The 23,132-nt window shown below is 43.5% G+C and overlaps 2 protein-coding genes across 2 annotated transcripts in view; both read left to right on the top strand.

Annotated features, from left to right (window-relative positions):
• Nucleotides 1–3,131: 3,131 nt before the first annotated feature.
• znhit2 (zinc finger, HIT-type containing 2) lies at nucleotides 3,132–5,082 on the top strand (the record flags this gene model as incomplete). Its single annotated transcript, XM_080507464.1, has 2 exons — nucleotides 3,132–3,173; nucleotides 3,393–5,082. Exon 2 carries the CDS (start codon nucleotides 3,448–3,450, stop codon nucleotides 5,080–5,082), a length of 1,635 nt encoding a protein of 544 aa, XP_080363590.1. The 5' UTR covers nucleotides 3,132–3,173; nucleotides 3,393–3,447.
• A 1,004-nt stretch (nucleotides 5,083–6,086) lies between these two features.
• lrpprc (leucine-rich pentatricopeptide repeat containing) overlaps nucleotides 6,087–23,132 on the top strand; it is a gene marked incomplete at its 3' end in the record, with an annotated part of 61,456 nt that continues 44,410 nt past the window's right edge. The window contains 13 exon segments of the mRNA XM_080507463.1: nucleotides 6,087–6,276; nucleotides 8,291–8,493; nucleotides 9,264–9,386; nucleotides 9,480–9,601; nucleotides 9,792–9,850; nucleotides 10,605–10,691; nucleotides 10,776–10,902; nucleotides 10,992–11,136; nucleotides 12,585–12,733; nucleotides 13,646–13,751; nucleotides 14,066–14,173; nucleotides 21,735–21,853; nucleotides 21,954–22,044. Coding sequence (XP_080363589.1) covers nucleotides 6,098–6,276; nucleotides 8,291–8,493; nucleotides 9,264–9,386; nucleotides 9,480–9,601; nucleotides 9,792–9,850; nucleotides 10,605–10,691; nucleotides 10,776–10,902; nucleotides 10,992–11,136; nucleotides 12,585–12,733; nucleotides 13,646–13,751; nucleotides 14,066–14,173; nucleotides 21,735–21,853; nucleotides 21,954–22,044 — 1,618 coding nt within the window. The 5' untranslated portion in view covers nucleotides 6,087–6,097.

The following is a 23,132-nucleotide window of genomic DNA, read 5'->3' as shown; positions in this document are numbered from 1 at the left end:
TGATGCTTTCATGCTGTAGAATTCTCGGCTTCATTCATGAAAAATAAGTTGAAAGGAGGATGAGAGCGCTGCGAGAGGTCAGGTTTCAGGTCGTTCATACATGAAGGCTCACGTTCACAGATCCAGTGTCAGACATTGTTTACACTCCACAACAACTCATCTTCCTGCATTGTGCACATTTCCAAAGAAGATGGCCGCGGTCGATTATACGATAGAAAAAATATGTATTCTGCACGTATAAAGGGGAAACTTGACTGAAACGTGTGTAACGAATATATCTACTTCCTTGGATCCCTTGTTGCCATGTCTCAATTAATCAAATGTATTGAGCTATATGAAAACACTTTGAATTGTATCTTTGTACATCTTCATGACTTTTACATTTTAAATGACGTATATTTGATGTTTGGGTGTTAAATTGATGAAACAATAATACGGATGTATCTTCTATGCAGGGTTATTAGTAGCAGTAGTTGTTGTGTATTTAGTCAAAAAGAATTCACAAAAAAGACACACACAAAAAAGAACAAAAATAAATAAAAACATTTATCATAAGGTAAACCTAACATGCTGGAAACTAGAAAAATAAATACAACTAAAAACAGGTAATAATATTGTAACAAGATAATGATGCAATTTTGTAATTTAACATTTTTAAAGATTTGTTTAAAGGTTTCAACACATTCAGATGTTCACAGATCTTCAGATCATAAAAGCTGCACGATATAACTACTATACATTTTATTCAATTATGCCGATTAATAAGTGCTAATTTTCTTTATTTTCATTTTTCTGTGTCATCTTGGAGCGTTTCGCTCAGTAAGTTGCATTTTTCCATCTCGTCTCATTTGTTTCCTTCAACACTATGTGATATATTTATTAATCTAGAATTTTACATCTTTTGCTATTTTCACATTTTAGCCTTTGATGACATTTATGGAAAAAATGTGACTGTTGTGCAAAAATTAGTCAGACCGATGTATTTACTGCAGGCCCCTTGAAACTGAATCTGAAAACACAAGAAACGGGCAGGACTCTGCATCCCCAACAAAAACACATGCACACACACACACACACACATTTTTTCGGCTGTCCTCTAATGCCAGATCTTTTTGAGCTGACAGGTGACAGAATAATCCACATCAACATAGGTCCCTTTCACTGCGGGCACACACTCACACACACACACACACACACACACACACACACACACACACACACACACACACACACACACACACACACACACACACACACACACACACACACACACACACACACACACACACACACACACACACACACACTACAGCAGGCAGATCCAGACATGCCGGGCCTGGACATGCCCAAAAGGCAGAGCCTGTTTCCTGTCACCTATCAGCTGGTGGCAGACAGCAGGACATGCGCGTGTGTGTACATTTACGTGTGCATCTATCTCTGTGAGGACAGTGTGGAGCTCTAAACTTACATGAGGGGACATTTCAGGTAGTATTTGTGGCTGTGAGGATAAAGATAGAAGTGTGTTACCTCAATTTCATTTTTAGGTCTGAAAGACACTTTGTTCTTTGTGCTATCACCCTCATATCGTCATATCACAGCTGTGTCGTCTGCAACTTACTGACACCACAGTTATTGCTGTTGCACTTGTTTGAATGCACAGGAAATGCTCTATGTATTATAAATGGATGTTTGCATCGTGACATTATTATTAAATAGTTTGCATCAAAATGGTTCCAAACTAAATGTTTCTCATTGAGGTGTGCAGGTCTCACACATAAAAATATCTCTATTAATCTGTTTTAGCCATAAATTAAATTACAGAAAAGGGTTCAGGACCTAATTTTTCCCCCATATAAATAAAAAAATTGCAAATTAATTTCATTTGATCACACTTAAGTAATATTGTGATGTGTATTGAACACATTTGTGCAAATGGTTTCAAAACAGTGGGCTTATGATACATCTATATATATGTTTATATATTTATATTTCAATAAAAAGCTAATAAGCATTGCAATAACTTTCTTCATGACTTGTAATGTGGTTAGCTGAAACATGTCACACATAAGAAGATGGCGTGTGTCACGTATCAAGAATGAATACTGTTTGTCTTAGATGGTGATATTCACAATCATACTAATCCTCCCTTAAAGTTTCAAGAAAATTGTGCCGAGACTCATTCAGAAAGGACGACACCTTGCTCCTGAAGCTCCCACATATCACTGGTGTAACAGCCGGTAAGCTCATGGACCCTGCGATGGGGTACTAATGTGTCACAGGACATATGAAGAAAGAGGAAGGGAGATCGGAGAAGGCAGCTGACTACCCAGGACTGCTGGCACTGCAGCCAGAGGCGGGGCCAAGACAGCATGGCACACGTCGTCCTCAGACACCCCTTTCTCCTCACTCTCTCCCCACAGGGCCTGACAGGCGGCACGAGAGCCCCATGGCCCGGTGAGGGGCGGACCGCCATCTGACAACTCCCCACCTGCATGACCTTTACCATGCTTGACCCCCTGCAGGAGACAATCACCTCATTGCAAACAGCCCTACGGGAGATGTAGACTCGCAGTGCAGCCAGGATCTCCTGCAACACACAGAAGTGCACAACACAGACAGCGGAAAGTTAGATGGAAAGACTGATTTCGACTGTGACGTGCAAAAACGCTTGTTGTTAAGCTTGTCACAATTGAACATTAAATATATAATACATTCATTTGGCCTGATCTTTTTAACATTTACAGGGGGCATTTGTTGCCTGGTTTGGGAACATTAAACCACAGACAGTCATCAAATGAGTAGATTCAAATGCAAAGTGATGACAGTAGCAGTGTTGTGTAAAGGTTGGGATGAAAACCGACTGCATAGTTTTACAGTTTTTATAAGGTAATGAAGGGAAAATGAATAGAGGTAGAAGTGGTCGTGGTAATAATAGTAGAAGTAGAAGTCATTCTATTCTTTTTTATTTTATTTTTTCACCTTTATTAACAAGGGAATAATACAAGGACAATCACATAGTTCTAGGAATCGAAGTTAGTGTATTTGCCGTCACATTCACGATGAAGCGCTCGAGTGGGCTACGTCATCCCTACGTTGAGGTTACGTCATCAAAAACATGGCGGCCTCCTAGTCACAACAAACGGAACGCTTCCGTCGGTCCCACATGCTGTAAAGTAAGTCAAATTACTCTCTCGGCTTTATTTTTTTTCAGAAATATGTTTAACGGTGTAGTTTGACGTTTGTCAGCAAAGATCTTCTAGCGACTGAAACGAGTTTGAACTGTTTTCGGGATGTGGCGGCGCGTGAAACGTGTTGCTGTGTAGCTAGCTAGCTGCTAAATCCTCATTAACCCAAACAGCCTCCTAACATGTTTCTGTTTGTTCTGTCGTTAGTCGTCTCGTCTCGGATCACTCGCCATTCCTGCCTTTACGACACCTCGCTGCTCAGATGAATCCTGTACTTAGACGGAGACTCCCTCCGTCTGTGAGGAAGCTGCTGACAGACATCGGTCCCAAACAGGACTGGACCGAGGCTGAGGACGAACCTGCGGCCAGGGACGGGATCCTGCTTCCCTCCAGAGGAGCTGCACAAGAGGAGGTTATTGCTCCGGCGAAGACCAAAGAGCAGGAAGAAGATGGTGGCGACACCACCAAGAAGAGTGCAGTCTGCATGCTGTGTCAATGCAAACCCTCCAGTTATACATGTCCACGATGTAACGTCCAGTATTGCAGCTTGGCTTGTTACAGAGGCCCGGATCACACCGTGTGCTCGGAGGAATTCTATAAGGAGTCTGTCCTGCAGGAGTTGAAGGACATGGGCAAAACAGAAGCTGAGGGTAAAAAGAAAATGCAGGAGATCCTTGTGGGTCTCAAACAAAAGGCAGAAGAGACGCATGGCGGGATGGGAAGTTTGTTAAAAGAAGCGGGCGTTTTACAAGATGATGAAGATGACAGAGATGTGACGGAGAAAGTGCAGGCCGTGGAGCTCCTGTCCAGATTAGCAGAGCTTCAAGAGTCTGGGGAAGAGGGGGAAACGGAAATTGAAGCTATTTTGGAAAAGCTTGAAGAGATTGGAGGAGGCGAGTCCGGAGACCCTGGAGAGGATGAAGCCGGCGTGGAAGGGGAGCAGGACTTAGCAGACCGGCTCTCGGGGCTCGATATCGACAAGCTCTCAGAAGAAGAACTATGGGCACTTCTCAGCAGTAAAGAGAGGGAGAACTTTATGGGTCTTGTGAAGGATGGGGCTCTCGGGGAGCTCGTTCCTCTGTGGAAGCCCTGGTGGGAGGAGCATGAGGAGGGAGAGAGGCTGGTAGAAGAACTGAGTGAGCCGGAGAAAGAGAAATCAGCAGCTGCAGATGTGCAGGACAAGTCGTCAGAAAAAGTGGTTCAGGAACAAAGAGGAAGCAGAAGGGAAACAAACAAATTAAATGTTCCTAAGATTTCAGCGAAAATTCCCAAACTTAGTTCCTTATGTGCAAGTCCATCTCCTCTTGTTTGCTATGGCGTAATCAATGCGCTTTTTGGCTACGCTTTCACACTGTCCCTGTTTAATGGTGACACTGACTCCCTGGTGTTTGAATTCTGTGACATGATTCTCACCCTGTCTGAGGCTCTGAGCTCCAGCAGGGTGTTCAACTCCATCCAAGAGGCGTTGGACTGCGGCGAGGCTCGCGTGTCGGGTGAAAGTTTCCTCGACAAGGAGGACCCTTCGGCGCCAGCCCGGGCGGTGGAAGCCGTGGCTCACATCATGACCGGCAGAGACAGGAAGGACGTTTCAGGGTACTGCCTGGCAGCCCTGAGTCAACTCCGCTCGGTGCTCTCAAAGGCCAGAACCGTCCTGTCCAGAGATGGAGAGGACGGTGCGAAGAGGCAGAAGTTTTATCTGGCGGGCAAAAAGTGTGAATTCTTTCAAGCTTGGGCGCTCGACAACGCACACGAGATTCGGCGTTTGGCTGCGGAGCTGTGGAGCGAGCACGGCAGGAGAGAAGTTGTGAAGAAGAACATGGAGAAGGACAAAACTATAGTGGAGGGAAACTTGAAGAAACAGAGGAAGAAGGGGAAGTTGATTGAAGAAGTGAACTGATTCAAGATTTATTAAATGTGTTGATGTTTGTAAAAGTTCTTAATAAAAGCATGAAAAGCTAAATCATGTCTCATACGGGATGATCATTATACACCTGAGCAATAGTTGCAGTGATGTCAACACATGAATCTGGACAGTTCTTCACTGTAATGGAACTGATGATATTGTCACAGTAAGAGTAGATTCTTCTCACGACATCACTGCATTATCCTCTCTTTGCAGCATTTTTGAATAATGTCATGAATGTTTAGAGAAAAACTATTTCATTTTCTATCTATGTTCATATTGAACCCTAGAGTTTGGTCATAATATTTTATCACGTAAGTTGCTGAGATTTCTTTATTTTTCCATAAAGTTTAAATATATTAACTTGAGCTTTGGTTTTAGCCCACATTTGTGTAGTGTGAAAAGTAGTATGATTGTTTATTTTTTTTATATTTTGTTCTTCTGCAGAACAATTAGCTGTTTATAAATGCTGCAAATACATTTTCATTAGCCTCTCAAATGGGCTTTTCAGCAGATAAAGATGTCTCCATTATAATGAAGCAGAATTGCAGGACACTGATAACCTTTGAAAAGTTGAAAACAGAAAAAGGAAAAAAAAACATTCAAACTTAACAAACCGACAGGTCAAATAAGATCACCAATTACCTTCAAATGCATGTTTTTGGACTCAAGAAGAACAAAGCAATTAGAGAAGAGGAAAAATCCATACATTGGAGTTCTCTCGTTCTCAAGTGAGCTGTCAGTGCAAACCGCTGCACCGCATGTGATCCAGAAAACGCAAAATAGCATAACATATTGTCTGAATTATTGTATTATTATTTCCTATACTTTTGAGCAAGTTTGTGATTTAATTGCCAGTGGTTGGGGATAATGTGTTGCCCTGCACACGTTCCCCTCCTGCTCTGTGCACAAACTGAAAACCACGGCGTCGGTACTCTCGCGATACTTCCTGTGCCAAGTCACGTGGTGCGGATGTTCCCTTCCCTCCACGCCGATACACCAAAAAAACATGGCGGCGCTCTTGAGATCAGCCCGGTTACTTAAGTTTTCACCTTCGGGTGTGCTCCAGACCACCGGGACCAGGCGGACCGGGCCCCCGCTCTGCCGGCTGTACGGCGGGGCAGCGGGCGGCCGGAGGAGCGGAGTGTGTGCCCGGCAGATCAGCCCCGCGTGGGAGCAGGCGTCCAGGTGAGTGGGGGGCAGCCCGTTTCCTCCACGCGTGAAGCAGCCGGGGTGTCATTGAGGGTCAATGACAGCCAAAGACACTCTCCTGTTTGCTGCGATTTAACTTCACCGTGTAACACCCGGGGTTGCTCGCTGTGTGGGAAAACGCGAATGAGCTGGTGTCTGGTGGTAAACATGGCTCCGGCTTTATGCAACATGACGTTAAGAGGTTTTGTAACCACGTTTTCTGACTCTGCACAGTTATATTAAATTCATCTCCCCAGATCACTGTAATACTGTTTACAAACTTGCATTATTGAGACACAACGTGTTATCTTAGTCTTTCAGCGTAAGGCCCACAGCGACTGACACCAGTTTGTATTCTCACCCTGCAGCCACTTTAATACAACTTGACCTTTGTCATGACTTGTATTTATTCTTTGAGCTGCTGCAGAGAAACTAGTATTAAACGAGGCCACAAAGAGGACAAAGGGAATTGCATTTCTGTGGTGAGATTTCCCAACCTCAAGGTCACAGCTCACTACAAAACCATCCTAATAGCATAACATACATTCATACAGTCAGATGATATTGTGTAAGTTACTACTAAACAGTCCATTGGTTTTTCATATATTCACCCATTGTTATACAAAAAATTCCTGTAGTAAAGTAAAACGTTTTAAAGCATCCAGTCTGACACATGCAGCCATTCCAATAGTTGTCTCCTTCTTCATTGTACTCATATTTGAGAGTAAATGAATAACGGTTGGTTAGTATGGTGGATGAGTGTGAAAGCAACGGCCCATGATTTGAATCAGGACGTTCAGGCTTTTGCGGAGAAGTTTGCATCGTCTCATGAGCCTGTGTGTGTTATTTTCAAGTTCTATTTCGATCCAAAGACGTACATTTTTGACTCGTCTGTAACTCTGAATTGGCTGCAAGGTGGAGGTGATTGTCTATCTATTTGATGCTTTGTTGTTATCGTGCTGCAGCTGGGATGTTTGAGCCTTCAGGAGAAAACAAATGGTCAAGAAACGCAGAAGTAATTGAGATTTCTAGCAAACAAGCCTCCAAAAATGTGTAGTGGATGTAGTCCATTTTGCCCCTCAGCCTCAAAAGGCAATTTCTTTCTCTCTTTTCTATTATGATTTTATCGAGTTTTTTGCAGTTTCACTTAAAGCAATACACTCTGTTGACATACCGAGCCATATAGTTGCTAATAATCCACTTTCGTGTCCAGTAAATGTGCATCTGCCAGTAAAACGGATGATACAGACAGTCTGTAGACGAGCCTTCAGCTTTTTATGGTTCCTCCTGACGGTGGCGGCTGCAGTCCAGAGGCTTTGTGTGTTCAGGTCGCCCTTCTTCCATGTTCTCAGTAACTTGATTTAAAAAAATTTTTTATTTCCACAGACAGTTAGTTTCTTTAGATTTTGCACACAGTTCAACTTCTACTCAAGTATGATGCAATAAAGCTTAGGAGGTGAAGGTCACAGTGACCTTCTCTTATATTATAGACTTAGACTTTCTTTATTGTCATTGCACAGTACATCACACAGTGAGGAAACTGGCAACGAAATGTCGTTGCTTAGCAACCGGTAAAAAAGGCATTTAAAAAAAAAGCGTATTTAAATATATTAAAAAAAGTAGTGCAAACAGACAAACATTTAAAATAAGGTGCATATGAATGTTAAATAAAAGAGCAGGATGAGAAATGGGATGGATTGAAATAGATAGATAGATTAAATTTGAATAATTGCACAGTGTGATATTGCACAGTATGATGTTATTTGGCATTTATTGCGATTTTAAAGTTTTGGAGATTTTAAAGTTTCAGAGAACTATGAAGAATTTCGTGGCGAAAGGCCAACATCCCTCGGATGCCTCCCATGTTCATTATAATTATTACGTCATTACAAAGTGGGACATAAGGAAAAAGAATCGTCTGTTGTGTTTCTTTTACGCTGTTTAGAGTTAAGTTTTTTAATTTTTTTAATTCTGTTTTAACTCCTCCACTCTCGCCGTGACTCTTCCACAGTCGCGCGTGGCCGTACGCCGTGGGGAGCGCGCGGCACTACGCCGTTGCCACGGAGCAGCAGGATGACGTGAGCGTGGGCGTGCAGTCCAAGCAGACGCAGCAGTTCGACTGGGCCCTGACCAAGCTGGACAGCTCGGTGAGGAGGACCGGGCGCATCACCAAGACGCTGCTGCTCCGCATCTTCCATGACATCTGCAGGAAAGGTAGGAAGACGAGCAGCGAAGGGGAGAGATGTGGGTTTTTTTTTATATGTAATGGATAGCTGTGGGTCAAACGGGCCTTTAAAAAAAAAAAAAAAATCAAATTATTTGGTGGTTCAGTCTCATGTTTTCTGCCTGATGACACTGGATCGGTCAAACTTTTTACATACGGCAACTTCATGCAGGTAAATACAATTCAAAGTGATAGAACAGGTAAATCAGTAAAGCTAATTTAAAAAAACAAAAAAGCAATGGGCATGACAAGGATACAGTGCACAGAGAATCATTATTGAAATAAACGTGACTTTAAAATATCTTTAAAACTACACATAGATATAAAGAATGTAAGCACAGCAAAGGAAAAGTAATAAAACAAGCAAAAGTTGTTGAAGACATGCAAATATTGAAATAGCTAATATAAATAATAAGATAAATTACTGTATCTTTGTTTTTAAACAAGAGGTACAGATTGAATGCTTCCAGTTTGTGTAGAAAATATCGAATATACAGCACAATACGGTTGAATTTATTGTAAATGTTTTGAACAGTTAGAATCTGGATTATCAGACTAAATGTAGAAGTGAATCCTCATGTAGAGCAGGAACCGTAACTCATCAAAACTATGCAAAGTATGGCTTGTTAAGAACTGATATATTCAGTTCGAATAGATTTTTTTTTTAGTTGACTGTTTGTTTGTTTTCCCAAAGCCTATGTGAGAGCTTCAAGAGGTTAAAAACAGAGTTAAATAATGGGAGCTCCATGTCTTCCCTCAGGTTACCCCAGTGGCAACCAGGCCCTGCTGCTGCTGCGAAGCTGCGGCTCCCTGCTGCCGGAGGTCCGTCTGGAGGAGCGCACTGAGCTGGCTCACCACGTGTGGGAGAAGCTGCGGGAGCTAGGTGAGCGGGCGAAGGCCGTCTGAAGCGGCGTGCCTCGCCGAGGTGGTCCTGTGAGATGTTGAGTTTGTCCCCCCCCCTTCCTCCTCCCTGCAGGTGCGCAGTACGACGTCAGCCACTACAACGCCTTGCTGAAGGTTTACCTGCAGAACGAGTTCAAGTTCTCCCCCACCGACTTCCTGGCCAAGATGGAAGCGGCCAACGTCCTGCCCAACCGGGTGAGTTGTAAAATATTTCTAACCATTTTTGGTTTGTGTGTGTCGACTAAATCGCCGCTGATTGTGAAGTTGGTTTTTCTAAACCACCAGCTTCACTCACATTTAAAAAAAACAAATAATATATATATTTCTTGTTTGTTTACAGATTTCAGGTTGTCTGATTTTTTTTTTTGGTTTTTAATGTCCGCAGGTGACCTACCAGAGACTCATAGCAGCCTACTGCCAGAACGGAGACATCGAGGGAGCCAGGTGAGGAATAAATAGTCAACTGAGCGTATTTATCCGTCAACTTGTATAAGTCAACTTTAATTTGAAAGGTTTCAGGAGTTTATTTCACTGAAACTGAATCAACTTTAGTTCTTCAGATTTAACAAAGAGGGAATAAAACCCGGAATCCTCAAATATTTCACGTATTTTTTTGCATTAAATGAAAGAAGTGAGCTATTTTTCAGTTTTATTCTCTGCAGTTTCAGTTTCAGCTTTTCTGAAGTGTCTTTTCACCACTTTATTAAGCCGCCTGCAATGCATTTTGAAGCAGTCACATGCGCTGGCATGTAGATGGATGGACTTTGTAAAAAAAAAAAAAATCTCAGTGAAAATGTTTTTTTTTTTCAGAAATGCCATGAAGGGTTTTTTTTCCGCCTCCAAATTGTTTATTTTTTCAGGGACCCTAATACTCTTCGGTCTGAACCCGTACATGTTTAAACAGTGATTTATTGTCTTGCTGCTTTAGCTTTTACCAATTTTCAACCTTTAAATTTAACACCGACATGTTTTTGTTTTTTTTATATATTTAAGCCGTTAATTTGTTTATATTGTAAATCCTTTTCCTTTTCAAAACTACTTTGTCTCCCATTGTATAACTACAGTGTATTATTTTACTTTGCTTTTTGTGTTTTTAATGGAACATGCCACACATGCAAAGCTTTATTTAGTATTATATTACCTTGTTTTTTCATCTTGTCCTCCTCTTGTTGTTTTTTTTGTTTTTGTTTTTCTTTAGCACCATATTGGGATTCATGAAGAGCAAAGACTTGCCCATCACAGAGGCGGTCTTCAGCTCGCTGGTGACGGGTCACGCTCGTGCAGGGTGAGCAGCCTTTCTGCTTTTGTGGGTTTGTTTATTTACTCTTTATTTGCTGGCCACGTATTTACCGCCTCTGTCGCTTGGCAGTGACCTGGAAAGTGCAAAGAACATCCTGCCGATCATGAGGGGGGCGGGAATCGAACCGGGCCCCGACACATATCTGTCCCTGCTCAATGTGTACGCGGAGAAGGGAGACATGGAGGGCATGAAGCAGGTTTGTGGAGTTAAAGACGACGGCGGGCTTCGATTCTCCTCGGGTTTTGTTTCCGCTCGCCGGCTCATCGTCTCGTCTTGGTTCACCAGACTCTGGAGGCGGCAGAGAGCGCGGACTCCGGGATGATGGACAGGGACATCATGCAGGTCATCTTGACTCTGACGCAGTCCGGACACCAGCAGCTCGTCCCCGAGATGTGTGACCGTCTGAGGCACGAGCGCGGCTACGTCCCGGGTACGTTCCTCGCTTTTTTGCTCCCGGGGAAATCCACCAATCGACAGGCAGACCGCGGAAACGTGTGTGTGCTGCCATCCAGCACGCGATTTAATTCTGAATGAATGAATGAATGGTTTATTTCGGTTACAGTTTCAGTAGAAGGGCAGTTGATGCATTTTTGTGCAGTTCATGGTACAAGTTCACACACCTGTGATTTTTCACTGTTTCCATAATATACTTGTAACCGAAATGGGTATTAGGATGAAGCCAAGGCTTATTTTAGCCTATCCCTTAAAAACCCGTGCGGTTACCCCAGACACCAGTGATGCAAAAAATATAATCAAATTTTAAAAAACCAACTGGAGAAAGAAAAATAAATAAATAAATAATAGTAATAAACATAGCAGTCGTAATACGGGAGAAAAAATTAATATGGAACATAACAGAATGAGAAAAACCCAACCAAACAAAAAGAAGTAACAGAAATTATTGTTCATTGTAAACATTAATTACTTTTCTTTTTACTGTTTTTTTGAAGCAGAGCAGTGATTTGCAGTTTTAAGTTGTCACTGAGACATTCCATAAACCCGCTCCCAGAATAGAAGCACATCTGTATTTCACCTTGGTTCTCGCACCACCTTTATCAAATATACACAGTCCTCTTAAGTTGTAGTTGTTTTCTCTTAATTTAAAAAAATGTTGAATAGCTGTGGGAAGACTTTTATTCTTTATTTGAAATAGTATTTCTAATGTTTTTAAATATACTATATCTTAAAATTTGAATGTGCTGTAAATAGTTTATTAGTATTTTCTCTATAGGAAGCTTTATTTATTATTCTAATAATTCTTTTCTGGAGTTTAATGATAGGGTCTATATGTGTTTCCCCATACCTCAACACAGTATGTCATATATGGCATAATAAGTGAGAAATACAATATTCGCAAACATTTCTTATTCAGAAAGTCACTCGTTTTATAAATAATACCAATAGTTTTAGATAATTTACTTTAATTCTCTTTATTTGGCGCCACTTGACGGCAAATGCAACACTTTTATCTTAAAATACCAACATTAGAAGTGATATTTTCCTTTTTTTTTTTTTTAGATAAAAGAAAATGAATAAAGCAAATGCTGAACATGCACAACAAAACAAGTGTTTTACACTATATGAAGAAGAAAATAAGGGTTCCAGTTTGGGTTTATAAATTAAGCAATTATAAAAAAAGAAAATCAGCAATGGCATTTATTTTTTCATTGGTATCATACTGAATTAACAAACAAAAAAAATGCACATAACTGGGGCAATTTTTGACCGTTTATAGAACACTGCAAATGGGAATCGGTCAGATTTCAAGTTTAAAAACTACAAAAAGACTCGACACGTGAATTGAATGGTTTGATTCTAAATGTTGCACGCTGCAGTTTTCTCATCACGCGGTCACTTGTGTTCTCGTTTCCTCCGTAGACGCCATGAACTTGTGTCTGAACCTCATCACGTTGGGACACAAGGACACGGCGTTCCACCTCCTCAAGACGTTTCCGTCGCTGCAGCCGGGCAGCGACGCGTCCAACATGGGGAACTTCTTCCTGAGACACTGCGTCAGCGTCGGCACGGTACTGGGACGACGACCCCCCTCTGAGAAGACTTCCGCGTTTATGGAAGTCAAACTGTGCCATCAGATTCTGAATTCCAATTTCTAACTCTGAATTTTTTTTTTTTTTAACCATCGAAGTCAGACTTGGAATTTTACCATTTCAAGTACGTATCTTTTTTTTTTTTGCTTCTGATGTTTTTTCAACATCTAAAAATAGTCAGTGTGTAAAAATTCAATGTGTCTAAAAATTCAGCTGCAAAAAAAATGCGGCTCTAAAAAAATTCAGCCGCAAAAACAAATTTAGCTGCGAAAAATTCAGCTGCAAAACAAATTCAGCCGCAAAACAGCCAGAATGTCTGTCCCGTCAGGACGATGCAATCGATACCTGTCTCATTCACCCAACATCCAATCAGGGGAAGCTTTGTTGGTCACGTGACCAGTGCTTGTTATGGCAAAAATAAATTTTAACAAACATAACCAGGTCATTGACGGTGGTGCTAGAAACACTATTGCAGGTTAAATTAGTTTTTGCCATAACAAAAAATGCGCAGATTAGAGTATTCAATGGACGTTAAAAAAAAAAAAAAAAATCAAACAGGAGACAATTTAACTATTTTCTGCATGTAAAATATTGCATACAGTAAATGTAATTTGTTTTGCAGCTGAATTTTTAGACACATGGATTTTTTACACAATGAATATTTTTAGATGTTGAAAAAAAAAATCAGAAGCAAAAAAAAGATACATACTTGAAATTCGACAGCTTTTACAATTCAAAGTCTGATTTCGATGGTAAAAAAAATTCAGAGTTCAGAATTCAGAATCTGATGGCACAGTTTTACTTCCATGCGCGTTCCCCCGATACGCTGCGGTCCGTTAAATTGAACGTCTTCGTGTGAATCATCAGCTTTTCCCCGCTTGTCCTCCTCAGCCCGTAGAGAAGATGGTCAAATACTGCAGTGAGCTCCAGGAAGGGGGTTTTCATGACACGCCGCTCAGCTTCACTCTGTACTGCGCCCTGGAGTCCAAGAAGATCGGTAATGCACATACTTTCATTTAAAAAAAACAAAACAAACAACGCTTCCATTTGCACACAATAGAAACCTCTGTGTGCATTTACTTTGCATCGGCGTGAAATATTCCCAATCACATAGCAAGTGCTATCTTAAGACTATGAAAACGAATTAAAAGACCGCTACTGAGTCATTTAAAAACAATTTAGAGCACCGATCACATTTTGCCTCCCGCTCATGTTACATTTGCTCACTACTGGACTTAGATTCTCTTCAACATGTTTAAATCGTTAGTTCAGTTGCTGTGGAAACTAACGTTGTCTGTCATGTTGTTTCAGGTCTGTCTATACAGCTGATGAAGGTGATGAAGGAGCAGAACTTACCCATCAGGCCTCACTACTTCTGGCCCCTGCTGACTCAGCAGTTGAAAGACAACAACGCTGATGGTACACACACTCACACACACACACACACACACACACTTGGGCACGCTCAATCAGACTAACCCTTTCTTTAATGTAACTGTAATCTGACACAAATCTGGATGTTCTAGGTCAGGGGTCGGCAACCTTTAATGCTCAAAGAGCCATTTGGTCCCGTTTCCCACTGAACACAACACCCAGAGAGCCGCACACATTTTATTTTGACAGTCCCACAGGAAGACCATGCCAGGAGGACACGACACACAAAACCTCCTTCACTGCTGGTTGACAACTTACAACTAATAAACTCAACTACATGAACCAAGCAACAAAAACACAATTATTACCAACACTACAAACCTAATATAACCCCCAATAATTACATTTAAAACACGACAAACAGAAACTCCCACAATGCATTGCAGCTCTCAGCTCCTTTATTGCTACACATTATTAAAATGGAAGATAAATGTGGGAGATCTGGGATTGTTAGAACCATGAGTGTGAGTGGTGTGGCTTTAATGTCCTGTAGTTGTTGTGTAATTCACTAGAATGTTCCGTCACTCAACAAGTCTGCGATGAACCTCCTGGAACTGTCAACTGCCATTATTGCTGCCATTATTGTTGCGTAATGACGTCACATCGCTGCGTCGTTCACGACCCGCCTACATTTCACTCCACTCTTTGTAGCGGGACTTACTCTAACTTCAACTCCATGTACCTCTTGTTTAACGGTACTTGAACTATAACCTCATGTCTTCATCTGGACATGTAATGATCTTCCTAAAGACTATTTTGAAATGTCAATTTATTGATAAAAAAAAAAATAAAAAATCAGATTCTGTTGCTTCGACAAAGTTCCAACAGTTTCATCCGATTTTCAGTGATTTGGTATTTATGAGCTTATTTATGAGAACAAAGCTGTCACTGTATCGACACCACTTTTACACCGACGGGCGTCTGACGGCCTCGAGCAGTTGAAGTTACGGTCAGTTTGTCGCATCAGCTGTTGCCGGTGCTCTCCGGGGTTTTGCGCTCTCTGCTTGTCCTGGGAGCCGGCAGCGTGAGAAAATCCAGCGCATCTTGAAATCCGAACACGAGAATTTGCGACGGGAGGCTGGTCGTTGGACACCGAAGCCAGCGGACGTGTGAATCTTAATGTGCGTTATGGTGTTTAGAGGGGGAAACATGCTGATCCAGCTGTTTGTTCACTGGACTCAAAACCAAGCAGGATTTTGATGTTAGCAATTATTCAGTATATCTATGTTTTGTTTTATTGGGGGGGGGTGTAGAGGGGATTATGACTTCCTCTGGACCAGAAAGAGCTTTTAAAGGAGAGTTTTACTCAAATATTAATGACCGACAGAGTGGTCCAACTGGGACAGATTTCAACGGGCCGGGGCGGTCGAGGGCAGCGAGGTCTGATCCCTTAGTGAGAGAGGTGGAGCGAGAGGACACACACACACACACACACACACACACACACACACACACACGCTCGCATACCTCTCTCTCTGGAGAACTTCTAAATAAGATCACAGAATTTTTGAAGACGCCCTAACTTCTCTTTTTGACTTTCATGAAGTGCACTCGTACATGAATGTCACAATACCCCCCCAACCCCTCCCCCCCAACCCCTCCCCCCCCCCCCCCTGAAATCGACCGTGCACAGTCTGTTTATCAAGTCGGCTTATTTCACATTTAATCCACAGCAGTTTGTCGTCGTCGATAAAAGAGGCCATTAGAGCCGCTAATGGAGCTTCACCTGTACAAATGGATCAGCTGCATCGACGGCGCTGCGGAAAGCAGGAATTAGTGCACCGTAGGGTCTGGTTGATCCGGTGACCTTTGCCCCCCCCCCCCCCTGTGATGGAGGCGCCTAACCTCCCTTGTTAGGGACACTCAGTAGCGCCGTGGCCCGAAGCGCTGGCCTTACACGTCCATACCCACATACATGGATGCACACACGGGCCCGCGGCTGCAGGGGTCAGAGGTCATTTTGCTTCAGTGGCCGTTTTTATATCTTTTGATCTTGTTTTTCAGTCCCTTCATCTGTTTCTCGCTCCAGTAACCTTTTTTTTTTTTTAATCTCCTCCTTCTTTTGTTAACAAAGGCCTATCTTCAACGTAAGGTTTCCTTGTTTCAGGCAGTGATGGACATGAGAGGCGGTAGTGTGTCATATCTACGAGTGGTTGTTGTTTGTGACGTCTGTTTTTCACTCAAACCGAAACGGCTTCGCGATTTCACGAAAAGTGATGTACGGGCACGTGGTTTCATGAACGTGTGGCTTTTTGTCTGTAACACTGCAGCGATCACGATCGGGAGGCTCGTCGGACACGTCTCTGCTCGGGTTCCCGCAAAGCGTTTGACTGCAACGTAACTTTTAAGAAGTCTGGTCCGAGTCTCGGAGTCTATTTTACAGGCGAGGTCTTTGCTTTCCACTGGCCGCTTTCCTGACCCTCGCCAGAAAACCCGTGTTGATATTTTGGAGGGTTTTTCTTCTCCGTTTCCTCCTTAAGACAGTTTAATGGCTCATCAGATGCAGCTTATTGTAGGATTTCGGTCCCCAAATCCCGTGTCTAGTGAAGGAAGTAGTTATTTCCTTTCTTTTGTGTGTGTGTGTGTGTGTGTGTGTGTCGCAGGAAATGGTCTCAGTGACAGATAGCCAGCTTTTGGAGACTTGTCAGGATTCGCAGCTCATTAGAGAACGCACCCTGTCAAGTGTGTGCAGCAGTGGCTTGGTTTTTAAGTGCTTTATTTATGCTGAGCTGTGGCTCTCTCTTTGGGGTTTTTTAGAGCGATTAATAAATGATGCATTTTCCTCCTGTCAGCCAATTGACAGCATTTGAGCTGGCAGGGAGCAGCGGCTGGTGAGACCAGTGTGTCAAGGCTGCAGATTGAATTTTATTCATTATTATTTTTTCCTCCATGTGGTCGAGACGGTTCCTCCCTCTGAAGGGCGAGCTGTCTCGGCCTGGCCTGGCAGCGTGACGACGAGACACGCGTTTGAACATGCACACGAAGTGTAAAAGCCAAACAAACACATCCGATATTATCCATTTAGATATCCAAAGAAGGACGAACGGAACGGGAAGCGGAGAAACTTCTCACTCGCATACGACTTGCTTGTTTCCGAGGGTGTTGGCCTTAACCCTCATGAATCATGCAGCTTTCCTGTTTCTCTCTCTCTCTCGCTCTCATTTGTTGGCTGTAGGAGGGGTGTGTGTGTGTGTGTGTGTAGACGTTTATGTGTGTGCAGCAGGCTTTCGGGGGGCAGTGCAGGTGATGTGACTGATGCAGAGTGACTTGATTTCATGTAAATGCAAGCGCTCTGAGGGAATTCACTTTGGATTACGCGCCCCACTGTGCACGGCCCATGAAATATTAAGCGCCGTGTCACTTTTTGTCCACAGGTGTCACTAGCGGGCAAAAGGGGGCCGGAGCCGTGGAATTGGGGGGGAGAGGGTGGGGGTGGGGGAGGAGGAGGGAGGGAAAGGAAGCCCGCTCACATTCTGATGAGGTGTGGATTTGCTGGCTTTAGTGAAAGCATATGCTCGGCCGTACTCGCCACCTGCCGCCAGCGAGTCGACGCTTGTCAGTCCCGGCCGACGCCACGCGCCCTGATCACTCCTGACATGGCGGAGCACGGAAACGAGGGCGGGGGGGGGACCTGCTGAGAAAAGGGGAGTGTTTTTGGCCCCCTTGTATGAAGAAGGATGTCAAGGTTTCCTTGTCTGGCCCGCTCTGCTTTCAGGTCCCCCCCCCCCCCACACACACACACATACATACACACCTGTGTGCCCTCATCTTCAACCCCTTTATTGTTATCCAGCCCAGCCTGTCACACAGAACACGCCTCATGCAGAAATGTAGTTGCTAATTACATTTTAACTCAAAGCAGCACAAAGATTTTTTTTTTATTTTTTTTTTTTGCACCATTTTCAAAGCTCGCCGTTTCCTCCGCATCGCAGCGAACAAAGTTTACCTGCAGAGGAGTCATGGATACGCGGAGACGGCGAGACAGATGGTGTTGGGAGGAGAACGGGAAGGGGAAGTGACAGGTACTCATGTCCCGAGCGCGGGAGGAGATGACAGCGACCGGTTCACTCCGCTCCCTCTCTTCCTCCCTTCGCCTCCGTCCCTCACTTCTCGTCTGTGACAGTTAAACCTGCAGACATGAATCTGACGGTGATATCTTGTGACCACTGCCATGCTTAACTCACTACTTTGATACTTCTTGCCTTGGATGGGATGTCAGGTTTTTATGCTGACCAGCCCGGAGAGGTCTCTCTCTCTCTCTCTCTCTCTCTCTCTCTCTCTCTCCCTCTCTCCCGCTCTTCTCAGGACTCCTCTCTGCTCGGCCTGTTTTTAAACGGTTCGGACAGGAGAGACGGCAAAAAGAGAGTTACTCACAAATGGGATTATGGGGTAAGGAGAAAGAAAGAGAGCCGGAGGGGGGGGGATCTATTATCATTTCTATTGTATCCTTAAATTCTTTCTTGCTTAATCTCAACTCTTTTTGCACTGTTCTCCTTCTTTTAAGTTCGGTGGAGTATCAAGTGCCTCAGATTGACTGTATCCAACAAGATCATGTTGTTCTGATCATGCAAATGTTGTGTCGGATGTCTTTAATTGGTATTTTCAGAATGAAGCTTTAGATCAGAGGTGTCAAACTCATTTTAGTTGAGGGGCCACATCCAACCTAACCTGACCTCTGGAGGCCCAACAAGTCAAACAGAACATATTAAACTGCAGATATGGACGAATGCAAAAGTCTTTCCTTCTTTTGATCCTTTTGTAACTGCAAGGATTTGCCAGTCTATTCTGAAATATACATATTAAAGGAAATCAGATATTATATTTGCAACAAAAAAAAACCCTCAGTCACCTGTATCTGGATATCGTATTTTTATTCAGGATTAAAACAATTTGTCATCATCTGGAAATTGCTTTGAGTTTACGTGTCTAAAGTATCACTTCACATAAGTTGGACTCATTGTTTTATTGTGAAAGGCGTTGCGTCATGTGACCTCCACAGATGCATTAATGTCGGGGGTCAAATTCTGACCAAGGGCGGTTTTGAATGTCATTTTTTGCCAATCTAGTGTTTTTAGATCAGCCTCTGACAGTTTTCACTTTTATACTTCACACTTCAAAAATCACACGGCGAAAATCAAACTTTCACTTTTTTTGGACACGGCGCTCATCTTTTTTTCCCTCCCTGTCATTTCTCCATCCATCCTCCGTCTACGGACAAATGTAGTCCATCACAGGACAGACACAGAAAGACGATCGCACACCTTCACACCTCGGGGCAATTTGTCACAGATTAGCCTCGCGTGCATGTTTTTAGACGATAGAAAAAAGAAAATAAGAACATGTACGAACATAGAAGAACATGCAAGCTCGACACAGAGAGGCCACACACCAGGGATGAATAATATCCCTGTACAAACCCATATTTAAACATTTTCAACTTCGCAGTGGTCGTTTTGAGCACGTTTGAATTGGATATCAACTGAAACCGCAAATGACTATTTCAAGTAAAAAAAATCAATCAATCAAATGAATGCATGTTGATTGAAATTGAACACATATGTTGTGAAGACATAAATAAATAAAGCGAGAGAATCTCGCTGGTGGAAAACCTTTATTATGGACGTAATGGGAGGATACGGACCTATTTGACGTTAATAGCTGTAGCTTGAAGCAGCAGTGTGATGTCACTATATGACATCACACCACAGGTTTAAAGCCGCCACGAATCGCCGTGATCTCCCACCTGAGAGGCTGCATTTTTTTTACATTCATTGGACTTATTGCAGTTTAACTGAAGCATAGTTGTTTGGCCCGAAGCGTGCAAATAAACGGCGCAAAAAACGGTTAAAGGGTTAAAAGCTTTTCGGTCACGGACTCGACCAGCAAAAATAAATAAATAAATAAAGCAACATACCAAAAGTGCTGATGATCATGAACGGATGTGAGGGGGAAAAAAGCCCGCTTTTGCATTTTCTGCGCCCCGGCTCTCCATTCACTTGTTTTCTGTCTGTCTGGCTCAGCGTGAAATTGATTATGGATTATTCAGGAGGGCAGCCGGTTCCCCCCCTCTCTCCTTTCATAAAAAAAAGGTCGGATGAAAGCGATTAGGGGGTAAGAATGGAAGCAAGGACGGCCCGGCGGACAGATCCTCCATTGAGAAGAGAGGGGAAGATCGCCTGTTTACTTTTTTCCTGAAAGCCGGGAAGATGGATAGTGAGAGGGCGGCGGATGAACGAGTGATGCGGCGGGAGGAGGAGGAGGGGGCGGAGTGGCGGAGTGGCTCAGGTAGCGCTACCTGGGATAATGCAACTCCGCCGCAGGTTTTAATGGCGTATAAAAGCCTGGCGCTCATGTTTTATTCAGCCCGGGGCGAGAGACTTCCAGGTGGACACGTGCGTCCCGAGAGGCTCGCGCCAACACGGATATATACCAACCTGAGTGGGGTTTAAATCCGCTCCGCGTCTTCAGGTGTGCCGACTCAGGCAGGCACTTTAAGTGGAGTTTGCCGAAGTCCGCATGGGAACAAGCTGATGTGTTCATTTATAGCGAATACCGTAGAAGCGTTGATATTTGTGCTCCAGCGCGGCAACACACACCGAGAACAAGCCCTCTCAGAGGTGTGTGTGTGTGTGTGTGTGTGTGTGTGTGTGTGTGTGTGTGTGTGTGTGTGTGTGTGTGTGTGTGTGTGTGTGTGTGTGTGTTCAGGTCACTGTCCTCGGTGGGCACGCTCCCAGATATATGCAAAGTGCTGCGGCGCTGCCCCCCCCCCCTCATGTGCACGCTCTGTTCCATATGCATGCGGCTGTTTATGCCCTCTTGCCCCGGGGCAGGACCTCGGGGTTCCGCTGGAGAGCAGGGTGATGGCCGAAGTGTTCAGGCCCGGCGCGCTCCTATGCATACGTATCTACCAGCTGGAGGTGGAGAGCAGGGCTGCTAATAGAAGTGTGTGTGTGTGTGTGTCTGTGTGTTTCTTTGTGCAACATTGCTTTTTCAGCTCCGGGCCTCCACATCGGGGCTTTTTTTTTTTTTTTTTTTTTTTTTTTTTTTTTCCCTCCTCCTCATCTACAAACACCAACTTCTTCTGGCTGCATTCTTGAGAACATCACAAACACATGAAATAAGACCTAATTTAAACCAAATGCTGTGGTACGATTGGTTTAAGACAGAGGGGTGTCAAAAACATTTATGTTTTATTTTTTCATGGTAAACCTTTGAATGAGAATTTCTAAGTTGTTCCTTGAGAAAATGTCCCGTTTGTGTCCGAGCATAAGATTAACACCGAAAAATACCGCTGCAAATGACAGTAAAACGTCTAAATTGAAAAAGCTTTAGGCTTTTAACCCTTTTTACAAAGTCACCCAGGCGTCTCTCTTTCGTCACCGACGTCTCAGCTCAGGTCTCAGTTTTACATCCGCGACTCTTAAATCTGTTAAATTCTCGGCACTAAAAAAAAAAAAAAAGTATTTCTTTGGAAAGGAACAAACCTGAACTTTCCCTGCAAACACAGACCCTTTAGTTGAGTTTGTCCTTTCCCTCTCTGTTGCAGGTGTGCTGGAGGTGATGAAGGGCATGCAGGAGCTCGACATCCCCCCCGACGGCGAGACTCTCTCCAGATACATCCTCCCCGTCTTCCCCAACATGAAGGCCGCCCAGCAAGCCTTGAAGGTAACTCAAACATCCACGTGTGTGTGAGTGTGAGATCACATGTGGTGGATTTTGACCTGAATGACTTTTTTGTCCCCCCCCCCCCCCCCCCCCGGTCCAGGAGGCGGGCATCTCCACGGACTCGGAGCACTTCCTGTCCTCTCAGGTCCGCTCCATGGCGGCCACCGACCTGGCCCAGCTGCACTCCCTGCGTAAGCGAGCACACGCCAGATTCACACCCATTCAACCAAGCCTTGACGGTAACCCGTCATAAAACTGCTTAAAAAAAAAAAAAAAATCTGCTGCTCCGCCTGCGGGCTAATTGGCTCGGCGTCAACACACACACACACACACACACACACACACACACACACACACACACACACACACACACACACACACACACACACACACACACACACACACACACACTCACGCTGGTACATTTGCCCGCTGACTCCTCGGTGCTCATCAGGCCTTTTAAGAGATTAGTCAGTGTGAATATGTAAAAGGGCAGAAAGCAGCGGCGCCTCCACCGGCGCAGGGCCGGGACGGACGGAGGGAGGGAGGGAGGGAGGGAGGAGGTAAATAATGGATGCCTCGTCCTGTTTTCTGTCTTTCATCTCCTTTTAGTTTGAAACACCCAACGCTCATTTTCACGTGTGCTGCTCCGTTTCCTCTCCATGTAGCTCGGCGTCCCCGGTGATTTAAAAAAAAAAAGCTCTTTTAGAGAAAGTTTTTAATGTTTTGGTCTCGGATTGGGAATTTCTCCTCTCCGGAGCTCAACGTTGTAGTGTTTGTAGAAGACGAGCCAAAAAACTGCTGTTTTTACATTTAGCTTTTGTTTGTTTTTTTTGTTGGTTTTCAAATCAAATCATTTAACTTGAAGTTATTGGCCTCATGGACATTCAGCCATTCTCCATATCCTTTGTGGCAAACGAGCCAGTTTGGGCTTTTCATTGAGTAAAATATCAAAATTATGCATGTTGATTTAATAGAATTTTTAGTTAAATTCTCATATCTTACTTGTAGAACACCCCCACTATTCTACCTTTGAGCAGTGATTAGAACATTTATTTTCTTAATAAAGATAAAAATGATCCATTCAACTTGTTTTTGGACAATACTCAAAGCATCACAGGGTCTTTATTACTTCTGGATTAAATGAAATTGTCATTAATATGAAGCTTTAAAGTCTGTTTTCCATCCCTTGTTTCTATCTCTAAAGTACAAAGTTACTATCTATTGCCTCTGTAACACTTTAAAACACACTTTTCATGATCTTGGGCTCAATGAAACG

This window comes from Blennius ocellaris, assembly GCF_963422515.1.
Source record: "Blennius ocellaris genome assembly, chromosome: 13".
Classification (NCBI taxonomy): domain Eukaryota; kingdom Metazoa; phylum Chordata; class Actinopteri; order Blenniiformes; family Blenniidae; genus Blennius; species Blennius ocellaris.
This window is presented reverse-complemented; position numbering and strand designations above follow the sequence as displayed.